Raw genomic sequence first — 14,036 nt, forward strand, 5'->3', positions numbered from 1 at the left:
GGGTATATGAATAGGAAGGGTTTGGAGGGATATGGGCCAGGAGCTGGCAGGTTGGACTAGATTGGGTTGGGATATCTGGTCGGCATGGATGGGTTGGACCGAAGGGTCTGTTTCCATGCAGTACATCTCTATGACTCTATGATGACATGCAGTTCTTGGTTTTATTTTGTTGAAAGGAGTGAATATTGAAAGTTATGTTAAATGTATCATTCAAGTGGTGTGCCCAAGATGGTGTCAAGCTTGTGTCATTGGAACGGCATTCATCCAGAGGATTCCCATCTTATGACATGTAGACGATACACTAATTGGGCAGACTGGAGAAGAATACTGCAGATTTGCGAGCTTTTCTCCTTTTTTTCCTACTTTTGTAGCCACAGTATTCATGTGGATCATCCAATTTAGTCACTGGTCAATGGCAACCACCAGATGTTGATAGATGGGATTCAGCGATAATGATTCCATTGAATGTCAAGAGGCAATGGTTAGATTTCTGCCTTGAGATATATGGTGCAAATGGATATCTTCTGTTTAAGTACCTGAGGAGTGGTGGATTGCATGCAATCACCAACAGAACTGTGAACATTCCCACTTCTGACTACATGGTGGATGGAAGCAGTTGAAGATGGGTGGGCACAGGACATTACACTGAGGAACTTCGATGATTTATTCTTCCCAATTCCCTTTGACTGCAGCTGCTGGGGCTCCTTATAAAGTCACCATAGTTCTAGGGGACCACAGGGCTGCTCTCCAATTAGAGAGAGATGACTGGTGATGGTTTAACCTCGGGGGTCACCACACCTCAGGCAAGGGAAGAGGTTGAGGGCATGGGATCTTCATGGTAACCTCAGCAACATGGTCTCATACATTTAACAATTTCAACCATTGTATCACACTGGTCAATGTGTTGCACTCCCTTCTAGGGCTGATATATTCTACCAGAGGGATCAGAATTTCAGATGGGATCTAAACAGAGTTCTGCACAGCAGTTAACAAACTTCCAGTTTTTTGGATTCCAGCCATGAAATAAAGGCCATCAGCCCTTTTAATTATTTCTATCCATTAATACTTTTTGTAATTTCTGTAATTAAACCTCTATCTCTCTGCCAATGAATAGCAGGTTCTCAAGCTAATGATCTGAAACATTAATTCTGTTTCTCTTTGCACAGATACTGCCAGACTTGAAGTATTTCAATCAATTTCTTTCTTTTTATTCAAGTTTAAGCATAGGCAGCATTTTGCTGAGAGAAACAGCAGCCCTGGTGATAACTGAACGAAACAACGAAATACATTTTCTTTTAAAAATGGCAAATTTTAAACAAAGCCATCAGCTTCTGGTCATTTCAAATACACATTTAAAAATTCAAGAAACATCAATTTATAACTTTATAAAAACTTACCTCATAAATATTTGGGTGCCACATTTTTGTCAGAAATCTGAAGGTAGGTGGAGAATATGGATAATCTATTGGGAATTTCAGATGAGCCTAAGAAAAAATAAAAGACAAGGTCAAAATATACTCCTTTTAAACTAGCTAGAGTACATTAACTCAGCAGAGAACCAAGGTTTGAGATAAAATTAAATCACAACTTGATAGACATAAGCAATATATTCAAAATAAAGAAAATTATGTCACTGAAGAGTGACAAATCTCCAAGTATCAGATAGTTTCCATTTAAAGGAAGGAGGTGAGAAAACTGCCAATGGTCTAACAATACTCCTCTGAAGCTCTCTTAAATCAGGAACCATTTCTTTTGATGTTACTTGGCCTTTTAAGGTAGATGAGATGGGGTAAACAGAGAATTAGAGCTCCGGAGGGAGTGCATCATAAATTGACCAGATTAATACCTGAGCTTGGAAGAGGGAGTCGAAGGGTGGGTCAGTAAATTTGCAGATGATACGAAGTTTGGTGGAGTTGTGGATAGTGAGGAGAGCTGTTGTCGGCTGCAAAAGGACTTAGATATGATGCAGAGCTGGGCTGAGGAGTGGCAGATGGAGTTCAACCCTGTCAAGTGTGAGGTTGTCCATTTTGGAAGGACAAATAAGAATGCGGAATACAGGGTTAACGGTAGGGTTCTTAGTAAGGTGGGGGAGCAGAGGGATCTTGAGGTCTATGTTCATAGGTCTTTGAAAGTTGCCACTCAGGTGGATAGAGCATGTAAGAAGGTTCCTAAAAGGAAGAAAGATCCCAGGAGGAGGCATGGGCGGCCGTGGCTGACGAGGGAAGTTAAGAAACATATAAAGTTAAAAGAGAAAAGGGAGAACATAGCAAAGATAATTAGGAAAACTGAGGACTGGGAAGCTTTTAAAGAGCAACAGAGGATTACTAAGAAGGAAATACGCAGAGGAAAAATGAGATATGAAGGTTAACTGGCCAATAATGAGTGGTGGGGGCATGGAATGCGCTGCCTGTGGTAGTGGTAGAGTCAGAATCTTTGGTGAGCTTTAAGGGGCAATTGGATAGGTACATGGATGGGTGCTTAAGCTAGGACAAATGTTCGGCACAACATCGTGGGCCGAAGGGCCTGTTCTGTGCTGTATTGCTCTATGTTCTTAGCTCCAAACATTAAATTACAAGGAGATATTGCACAAAATGATTTGCATTCTCAGGCACTTGGTAATAAAGGAGTGATTTGATTAAAATTTTCAAGATATCGGGGAGAAACATAGTAGGTAAACAGAAATATTCCCATACGTTCCTTACTTAAAAGGTAGGTACTTGATCTTGGGAGCCCAGTTTTATTAGTGGTTTAGTTTGCAAACAGGTCAAAATGGTCAGGAAAATTGGAAACGGTTATAAAATAACAAATTGTGTGTGTACGGTAAGACGAAGCTATTGGTAATTGCGCTGATATTTAATTACATTTGAACTGAAACAGTATTCTATCCATTTATCTTTTAAATTATTTGATAGTTATAGGGGATGACATGTAATCTCAGCCAATTGGTCCTTCTTTTGATTTCACTGACCAGATGACATATCTGGTCTCTTGGACTTCGAATAGATAGAAGCAGCATTTCAAATCAGTGTAGATACATATTACTAATTGATGAGTTTACAAAATTGCCTACATTTTATCATTGCAGCTTCTAGCAAGGTTTCCAAACAGTGAAAACCATTACTGGGTTTGCAGTTCAAATATTTCAGGGGCCCCAAGATTGAGGACAGCGTTGGTAATGGTCAAGTGGAAACTCTGGTCAGGATGCAAATTACTTCCCCTGAACAGTTTAAACACAGGACTGATAGTCAGTACTCTAAATTGGCCAATCAGCTCAACATTATGATTAGCTAAATGGGGAAGTCATGCTTGGAATGAAGCAACTATTAACACATTGTTGGAGGTATTCTGAATATCTACAGTGATGAATAGCAGGTTATGGGATCAGCACCAAAATGTAATTACACACACAGTCGCGATTCTCAGCACTGAGACCTCACAGTCTTCAAAACACATTGAGAAAGTGTGAAGAGAAACTAGATGAAGATTGTTGGAGTTTGTGATTTTTTTTTGCCAAAAAGCGTGATTAAGGCAGTGAACATTTGATTTTTGTTCAAAGGCAAAATGTCATATTTGAAGTTGTGAGAAAGTATCCAGGATTAGCAATTAGAAGTTGAGCTTTGCTAACTTATTTGAGTACCATTAATTCTGAACTCAAGGATATTCACATACAGCAATTCCAGCATGGAGTCAAACCTGAGAACTTACAGGTCTGCGAGACATTTTACATAAGCCTACAGAAGGGCATAAAAGATACCTTACTAAATGGTCAAGCATTTTAAACAGCATCTTAAGTGAGCAAAGAAAAGTAAAGAAGTGAAGAGGAAATGCTAAAGCTTAAAACCAACAACACACTCGATAATGATGGGCCAATTAAAATCAATGATGCTCAAAAGGCCAGAATTAGGATAGCACAGATGTCCAGAGGCTTATGCAACTGGATTAAATTACAGAACTTTGGAAGGGTGAGATCATAGAGGAACTTAAAACAAGACAAAAAATTTAAAGTCAAAACATTGTTTATTTAGGAGCAAATGTAGGTCGCAGAGCACAGTTGAATAGGTCATGGGTAGGTTAGTATATGGATGATTCTGGATTAGTGGTGCTGGAAGAGCACAGCAGTTCAGGCAGCATCCAAGGAGCAGTAAAATCGACATTTTGGGCAAAAGCCCTTCATCAGGAATAAAGCTGACCCTAAGTTGAAAAGGGCAGAATCAGGTGGTGTTATGGAAATGGAAGTAGGTGGTTGCCATAATTGTCAAAAATACATTCCAAAATCAAAAAAGATACAGAGTGCGACTAGTCTGGTTCAGCATCAGACAGTTGTCAAAAATATGGAATCTGTGGTTGGAGAAAACAGTTTGCAATGTGAATCAATGACCGTGGATTTTCTGGATACAATTGATTGGACAGATAAAATCAGGTGAGTACAAATCATCCACTTAAGAGTTCCCTTTCTCAAAAGTTTACAATTCTGACTAGATTCGATAAACTTGTAGAAAGAAGTTTTGAATAAAGATATTGCATCAAATCAGTTCTTAAACTTCCATGGTCATTAAAGGATAAATTACAGTTGGCAAAAATCTTCTACAATTACCGTGCCTTCACAAGTTTATTTACAACACAAGGCGCTCTTACAGTACAGGTCTGTTGCAGAGAAAGACTTAAGTGGTTCTACAGCACTGGAAAATACTTCTACGCTGATAGATTAGTTTCAGCAAGTGCCACTGCCTGACAGAGATAGCTTGTTCTAATCACACTTTTCCAGTGCAGCTGAGAGAAATGTCAGCTGACCTATTCTAAATGGGCACACTAACAAATTGGCCTTTTCACAGCTTCAACTCAGTCTGTCACAAGAGTACTCAAAATGTGCAATTGAATTATGTCCTTGCGTACTTTACTGACTTTATATTGCAAGTATTTATAACTACATTCTATTAGTTTTATCCTCAAATGTCTCCCCTGTCTAGAGTGATGACTCATACTCAGGTATGTTTCCTTAAGTGCTCGTGTTGCTCTTGTATGTCAGCCACCAGCCAAATACTTCCATGGATGAATGTGGGTCCAACAATACTCAAGCAGCTCAAAAAGCATCCAAGACAAAAGGAGCCCAATCAACTAGTGTGCCATCCACTGTCTCTCAGTTGCTGAAGAATGCTCCACATCGAAGATAAACTGCAGCAACTTCCCACAGGTACACTCTACTGTAACTTTCACACTGGCTACCTCTTAGCATCTTGTAGAACAGCAGAATCATAGCAACGTGACCTGTAAAGTTCCATTCCAAATCTATCATTACCTGAACTTGGAACAATACTGCCATTCACCTACTGTTACTGAGAACTCCCTCCCTGACAGTGCCACGTGTGTTTTGAGGTAGCGTCTTACCAAAAAGCTCTCGAAGACAACTGGGGACAAGCAATAAATACTGGTGTTGCTTATTCACATCCACAATAGAACAAAAACATGCTCCTTGTAAAGATATCAATAACCAAAGTAATATTTGATCACAGCAGCTATCATGACTGCCGGGAGCAGGGGGTGGAAATTCAGTCAGCTCCCATCACATATATGAGGATTACTTGGTTCATTTTCAACATCTGGGCCATGCTAGTAAGGCTTCATTTACTACCATCTGAGCTGTGATGTTGGGACTTAGTGTCGAAATTGCAACTGCTTTGAACAAACTCAACGGTTTCATGAGCCATTCCAGAAGGCATCAAGGGTGCATATAATGTTACACAGTCGGCCACATCACATGAAAGTATAATATTAAAGAGTTAATTTGCTCTGCCGACTGCAGGAAATTGGCTGTCCTGAGGCTAGGGTAGGAAGCCTCTGTTCTACAGGTAGAATGCAAGTGAACTTACATTCCCATCCTTTGCCATTCAGATCCATTTACATGGCCATCTCCTATTATTCAGAGATAATATATAACTGCATCAACATCCTATTCAAAATCAATAAGAACAGTACAGTTGGAATTTTGACTAGTTCCTGTAGTTAAAAAATGATTTGCAACAGATTTGACCATTGAGGAATGATTTACATTATATTGTTTCTGGAGATGATTAGGTCACTGCATTGTCTTGAGTGGCATGTGACTGTGAAGGAGTGACTGGGGGTTGTCGTGTGAGCATTACTGACTGTGATGTAAAAATTGAGAGTAAAGGAAGAACTGTTTCCTTTGTTCAGAGAAACCCCTCAACGCGCTTCTCAAGCATGGCGAAGAATGTTAAGAGTTTCTCCACAACTTGTACTTGCTTAATAAAATTTTGGTTGTTCATAGAAGTCAGCATCTGCAGTTGAATCAAGTGTGTAACGTTCTCAAGAAAAAGAACCTAACAAAAGTGGCAGACCCAAATTTGCTGAGTCTGGCAGATTTTACAATCATTTTCTGCTGGACAATAGCTCACAGATTACCATAAATATTAAAATCAATATGACAGCAAGGTTAAAGTGGGTTTTAAAAAAAACACTGTCCTACCAAGAGCTCAGTAAACAGCGATGTAGAAAAATTCTTCACTAATTTCCTTACCTTAAAAAATAAAAAATATGACTATCGTCCAAAGATCATTATGCAAGTTAGGTGAATTGGCCATGGTAAAATTGCCCCATATTGCCCAGGGATGCGCAGGCTAGGTAGCTTAGTTATGAGCTACAGAGTACAGATCAGATTTCTAATCATTTTGGTCCTTTTGACTCAGTCACATCATGCAGTGCACTCTCAAAAGGGAATAATGATCTTCATTGTAATTTCTACATTCTGAATATTGTGGGATATCACACAATATACCTGAGAAAGCAATTTAAGAAATCATTTGTTGAAGAAAACCTATTCAATTATGAAAAGATGGTTAGAAAGCAAACTTATAACTAAAGAATAACAAAGAGGGGATCAATTTTTTTGTTGGACATCACCAGTTCTCTGTCAAAGTGACATGAACATACCAATTATGCTCAAAAGATCCTGTTTATCCCATTTAGTGCTATCCAATTAAAACAACTTTCCAATAAAACTTGTAAAATTTATCATTTCAACCACTTGGGGACTCACCACCTTTATTGCGAGCCATCTCTACTTGAGAGCAACTTTCACCAATCAAGGGCAGTGCTAAATATGACCTGACAACTAATTGATAGTACTGCCTAGCAACAGAAACTGCATTTTCATACAGCAAAGCAAGCTGTCAGGCTATTAAAATCACAGCCAGCATCAAGACAAACTGCATAATGACAACCTTGGATCCTGGATAAATGCTGACGTGAACAGCTGGGTGAAGGTTTGTTGATGGACTTGAGGCAGATTGGTCATCAATTCACACGCAAGGCAACCATTAGTTCCTTTTTTTTCCCCCTGACCTTCATATGTACATATTAAAACAAAACTGAGTAACAGTCAGACAAGCGAATTCTGATAACGAACATGAGAGCATTGCCAGCTAACATGATGCTGTCCACATGCACCTCCCCAATTGTGATTAGCAAACAAGAAGGGCAATCGTGATAGATAATCAATTTTCTAAGCTGGAAATGTGTTGCTGGAAAAGCGCAGGTCAGGCAGCATCCAGGGAACAGGAGAATCGACGTTTCGGGCATAAGCCCTTCTTCAGGAAGGGCTTATGCCCGAAACGTCGATTCTCCTGTTCCCTGGATGCTGCCTGACCTGCTGAGCTTTTCCAGCAACACATTTCCAGCTCTGATCTCCAGCATCTGCAGACCTCACTTTCTCCTCAATCAATTTTCTAACCCAGAGCCAAAGAGCCACAACCTAAAATACGTTGCTTGTCCAGTGGTGATCAGTAACTAAAGAAATTGGAAGAGAAACTTAAAGCTTTCATGCTTGCATGGCTCATCTACTGAGTCAGTAAGCAAGTCTACAATGATTCATATTTCATCCTCTTCCAAGTTATAATGGAAGCATTAAACTTTTGTTTGGGCAAAATTGTAAAAGTAAAACTTTTGAAATACACTCACTGACCAACAGCAGCCATTAAATGACCATCTGCAACAGAGGATCTAACCATTACCCCTTGACATTCAATTACTTTACCATCAACAAAATCCCGATCATGATCATCCTGGGGTTTACTATTGACCAGTAACTAAACTAGGCTAGCCATAAAAATATCACGGTTACAAGATAGGACAGTAGCTGGGAACACTCATCATGCGACTCCTTAAAACCTGCCCAGCATCTAAAAGGCACATATCAGGAGTGGAATACACCTCACTTGCAGGTCCAACAACCTAAGAGGCCCACTTGACAGGCATCACATTCACAAACATGCATTCCCTCAACTCCAAAGATGCACTGCAGAAATACATTAATGTTCCCTAATCAAAACCTTCCAAATGCATGACCTCTGCCACCTAGAGGGGCAAAGGCAGCAGATACACATAAACACTATCATCTGCAAGTTTCTCTCCAAGCCACACTCAATCCTGACAGAAAACTACATTGCAATATCTTCAGTGATGTTCAATCAAAATCCTGAAACTTCCTCCCTAATGTTATTATGGGTTGATGTTCAACAAATGGACCCCAGTGGTTCAAGGTGGCAGCTCACCACATTCTCCAGGGCATTTAGGGATCAGCAATAATTGCTCACCCAGCCAGCAAAGTTCAGAGTGTAGTGCTGGAAAAGCACAGCACATCAGGCAGCATCCGAGGAGCACGATAAGGGCTTATGCCTGAAATGTTGATTCTCCTGCTCTTCGGATGCTGCCTGACCAGCTGTGCTTTTCCAGCACCACACTCTTGACTCTGATCTCCAGCATTTGATTTTCAAACTAAAATTTTGGAACCATAAATAACTACTGTCAGTAAGAGGTTCACATCGTATTCAGAAAAGAAAAAATGGAAAAGCACAGTCAGGTGATTCAAGCTCGGGTTAGTCTATTTTTCTTGTCCACGGAAAAGGAAATGTACAGAGAAAAAGACAAAAGTGTGAGAATGAAAAAGAGAATTAAAGACCTAATGAAAATGATATTATGAGATTATAAAGATTCAGCTACTTACTTTCAAGTACTTTGAGCAAAAGCAAAATGGCAGAAATAAACTTGATTATGTTTTGATGTGAATTTCCAATGATTATCTCATTTGAGAAACACAGAAAATAAGAACAGGAGTAGGCTATTTAGCCATTTGTACCTATTCAATGATTCAAATAATCTTACCCTGTTCCCACTTTTTTCCCATACCCTTTGATCCTTTTCGCTACAAGGACAATATCTAACTGCTTCTTCAAAACATTCAATATTTTGGCTTCAATGGCTTTCTAGGGCAGAGAATTCCACAGGCTCACCACTCAGTGAAGAAATTTCTTATCTCTGCCAAATGGCCCACCCTGTATCCTTAGACCTTGACCATGGTTTGGTGGGGGCGGGGGAGTCACCCCAGTCACTGGGAACATCTTTCCTGCATTTACCATGTCAAGTCCTGGTAAAAATTGTATAGGTTTCTCTGAGATTCTGTCTTATTCTCTTGAAATCAAGTGAATATAGTCCTGGTTGAGAGTGTATTGCTGGAAAAGAACAGGTCAGGCTGCATCTGAGGAGCAGGAGGGAAAAAAAAAATCAACGTTTTTCAGGCCAGAGCCCTTCATCAGGAATATGATGAATCCCTGAATATAGTCCTAACCAATCTAGTCTGGTAAACATTCGTCATGCTCCTTCTATAGGCAGAACATCTGTCCTCAGGTAAGGAGACAAATTGCATTCAATATTCCAGCTGTTTTCACCAAGGCCCGAAACAATGCAGCAAGACATCCGAACTCCTGTACTCAAAACCTATGATAAAGGGCAACATACCATTTGCCTTCTTCTCTGCCTGCTGCACCTGCACCCTTGTAGCAATTGGTGTACAAGGATACCCAGGCATCATTGCACCTCCCCCTTTCCCAATCAATCACCATTCCTTTTTATTGCTACAAGTGAAAACCCTCACACTCATCCACATGACACTTCATCTGCCATGCATTTGTTCACTGACTTAACTCATCCAAATTGAAGAATCTCTGCATCCTCCCCACAGTTCACATCTCAATCAGCTTTCTCACATCTGCATTCTTGGAGATATTACATTTAGCTCCCTATTCTAATTTACAAATGTAAAATTATGAACTGCTGTGGTCCAAACACTGAACCCTCTAGTCCACCACTGATTGCTGGCTTCCACTCAAAATGACCCATTTATTCCTACTGTTTCCTGTCTGCCAGCAGTTCTCTACCCACATCAATACACTATCCCTAATACCCATGCACTTCAAATTTTACATGTTAATTTCACATGTGGGTCCTTACCAAAAACCTTCTGAAAATCAAAATAAAACACATCCACAAGTTCCCTTTTCTATGATTTACATCCCTCAAAATTTCAATAGATTTGTTGAGCAAAGTCAGACAACCCGGACCTACACAGAAAATATGACCTCTGCAAAGCCATCAGGGATAGCAAGAAGCAGTACAAGACCAGGTTAGTGGCCCAAACCAACCATACAGACTCCCAATGCCTGTGGCAACACCTGAACAACATTATGGGATACAAGATAGCAGACAAAGACACGTCTCTCCCTACTGCTTTCTATGCTTCGTTCAAAGAGAATGCCAGCAGCAAGTCATCACCTGCCTCAACAGCCCCACTGCAGATGTCAGATTGGTCTTCCTAGGGGTCAGAAAAGCCAAGGGAAGCGATGGGCCCAGACAGAATCCTCAGCCGAGCACTCAGATCCTGTGCGGACCAACTGGCGGAGGTGTTCACCAACATCTTCATCCTCTCCTTCCTACAAGCCAAAGTCTTCACCTGCTTCGAGAAGATCATCATCATCCCAATACCTAAGAAAGCTCATGTAACATGCTTTAATGACTACTGTCCAGTGGTTCTGACCTCCATAATCATGAGCTTAGACAGGCTGGTCATGGTCCACACCAACTCTAATCTCCAGGCCTGCTTCAATCCCCTGCAATTTGCATACTTTTGTAACAGGTCCACAGCTGATGCCATATCCCTAGCCCTGCACTAATCCCTGGAACATCTGGACAACAAAGACACCTTTGTCAAACTCCTAATCATTGACTACAGTTCTGCCATCAACACCGTTACCCCCTCCAGACATCTCAAACTTCCGTGACGTAGGTCTCAGCTCCATCCTCTACTAATGGATCCTTAGCAGTCTGACCAAAGATGGCAATCAGTGAAGACAGGGAACTGCACTTCTTCCACAATAACACAAGACTGGACCACCCACAGGGATGCTTTCTCAGCCCATTACTGTACTTCCTATACACCCAATTCCGAATGAACGCCATCTGCAAGTTTGCTGATGACACCATCATGGCGGTTGGATATCAAATAACAATGAGTCAGAATACAGAAGGAGATAGAGAGCTTTGTGATGTGGTGCAATGAGGCCAACTCCTCTCTCAATGTTGGCAAAATTTAAGAACTGATCATTGACTTCAGAAAGAAAAGAGGATAATATGTCACTGTCATCCTTTCCCTAGCTCAATCGAAGCAAAACGCTCAGAGACACAGTATAGTTTTACCTCCATCTTTATTCTGGGCCCTGGAGGGAGAGCGAACGATTGCCCACGTGCACAGAGACATGAGTTCACTGTCTTCTCTGAAACAGCAGTTTCTCAATGAACTATATAGTCATTTTACAGGAAGGAGCATCCACATAAGGCAACATACTTATTAACTGGGTGACTGTTACAATCAACGGGCATCAACAGTAAAGATTAAGCCATCTGCTGTTACACAAATGAATGTTCTTAGCCTTGCTAACTGGCTTCATATGATGAATACTTTTGACATTACACAATGGATGCTACCTCATCTTATTAAATACCTCTACATACTGAATACGTTTCCACCTTGTTAACCCATTACCCTTGCCTCCAGGAACCCATTGTTAACTCTTAAGTTCTTCTCTGATCTTAGTCATGCTTAGCTGAACCTCTTGTTTCACAAAACTCAGAACTTAACTCTTTCCCGACCTACTTATACCCCATACACATTCATTCCCTTCTTTTATCATTTCATGATAACCACGGAGATGGCACTACCAGTTTTCACAAGACTCTTTGACAGCCAGTGGCTAAACAAGTTACTGACACACAGCATTCAATGATTATAACAACAAAAATTACTAGCCTGTTTCAGTAATTAGAATTTGAAGAATCTTCCCAAGTGGAAAAAAAATTCACCAGTAAATGTCTTAAATCCACAGTCCTTAGTGACCACTCCCTCCAAGTCGTGTGGGAACAAACCAGTTTTCTAAAACCAAATTTCAGTCTATCCTTCTGCATCACTCCACTGAGAAACCTGATTTCTTAGATAAGGGCAGTCAAACACTTCACAAAACCGACAAGACTTCCATCCTTCTGGAAATGCTTTGGATGGAGGATATCAGCGCATCCAGCTGCAGCTGGATAGGTGAACGCAGCATTCTTTGCTGCATCTGCTCCTGCTCTGCTGTTAAATATAACAAAGCCAACTGGCTGCTGTGATGTTGGCTTGATCAGTGAACTTTCACATCTCTTAAATGATTGAAAGGCAAGGTAAAGCTCACGTAGTTTAAGGTCCAGAGGAAGGCCACTGACAAAAAGCGTACTGACCTCTTCACTTTTCATGCTTACGACTGGGGAGCTGATTGGATTAGGTTGTGGAAAGGTGGGTGGTGGCCCAAAGGCATGCTTTACCTGTGAATGGAGAAACTCTGAAGAAGATGTTAACTGCTAAAAGTATCTTTGCATTTCCTCTCTCATCCCTTCCTTGCCCAAGTGCTTATCAGTACGAAGACAGTCACACATTTAACTATACTAAACTGTGTCTGCCTATTTCAGCATTCTCAGAACAGCAAGAAAACACCAAAATGTTTCATGTGCTTAAACAATTAGTTTCAGTTCAGATTTAAATCTCAAACATTCTTGGGAAACAAATGCTGAATATTTTAAAATATGTTCTCCAAATGAAACTTCTCAAATAAAACAATTGGAATTACAGTGGCAACTTTGGTAGAGATCAACATTGCTTGAATTTGCAATATGAAGGTGGCCAATGATGTCTTAACAATAATTAACAGAATTTCAGCAGCTCAATCTCAAGTTCTAATATTCTCTAGAAAATCTTAACAAAACATCAAACTAAAAATGCACTCTTCTTTTTGTGAACATTCTGCATTAAAAACACAGCAAAGACATTGTAATACAAAATTCTCATCTGGCTAAAGCAGGACCACTGACCCAACTGTTGTTTTTTCAACAGGGGGTATTGTTGAATTTCAAACAAATCAGGGCTAAGGCACTCGGTTTACTTTAAGGTAACAAGTTTGTTAATTTTAAAAATGTACAATTTCCATGAGAAACAAAATCTGCCCGACAACACAGTCCAAAAAACACATTGAATTGAAATGCTGATTCAAACAAGGCAAAACAGTTACTGAAGGATTTTCTGAACCTTATTTTAACAAGCCAAAATTTTTAAACATCAAACTTTCAACATGGCACAATTTACATTGAAACTTTCCTTTTTCAAACGAAGTATTAGTACAACCTTAATTTCAATGCTTTCTCTTTTTTGCATCCTCTCACTGAAATTACACTTAAGAAAAGAGAAAGACCTCGCAGCGGACCACATGGCACCACAACCCAAGCCACTCTCTTCCCCCGGTACAAAGACTCACAGAGCCTCAAATTTCGCCACTCGGGGATTTAAATGCCTTTCTCACTTTACTCCTCACAGGGGCTTTAATCCCACAAACACACAAGCTCGAACCCCAAATAAACACAGAAAGCTCGAACCCCAAATAAACACACAAAGCTCGAACCTCACTTAAATACACAAAGCTCAGCACAGTGCGGAGGACTTGAACCTCAAATCAACCCACCCAGTAGACTTGAACCACAGTACCGTGCAGATGACTCGAACCTCAACCAAACCCACCCCAGGGAACTTGAATCCCTGTACCGCACAAAGGGCTTGAATCTCAATCACACACCTCTCCCCCCCCCCCCCAATGCAACGCAGAGGACTT

General features: G+C 40.5%; 1 protein-coding gene across 1 annotated transcript in view; it reads right to left on the reverse strand.

The window, feature by feature from the left end:
* Nucleotides 1-14,036, reverse strand: part of ube2r2 (ubiquitin-conjugating enzyme E2R 2) — a 159,251-nt gene that overhangs the window by 53,388 nt on the left and 91,827 nt on the right. The window contains exon 2 of the mRNA XM_043687701.1: nucleotides 1,398-1,484. Within this exon, the coding sequence (XP_043543636.1) occupies nucleotides 1,398-1,484 (87 nt within the window). The remainder of the gene's footprint in view (nucleotides 1-1,397; nucleotides 1,485-14,036) is intronic.

Source organism: Chiloscyllium plagiosum, chromosome 1, assembly GCF_004010195.1.
Source record: "Chiloscyllium plagiosum isolate BGI_BamShark_2017 chromosome 1, ASM401019v2, whole genome shotgun sequence".
Classification (NCBI taxonomy): Eukaryota; Metazoa; Chordata; class Chondrichthyes; order Orectolobiformes; family Hemiscylliidae; genus Chiloscyllium; species Chiloscyllium plagiosum.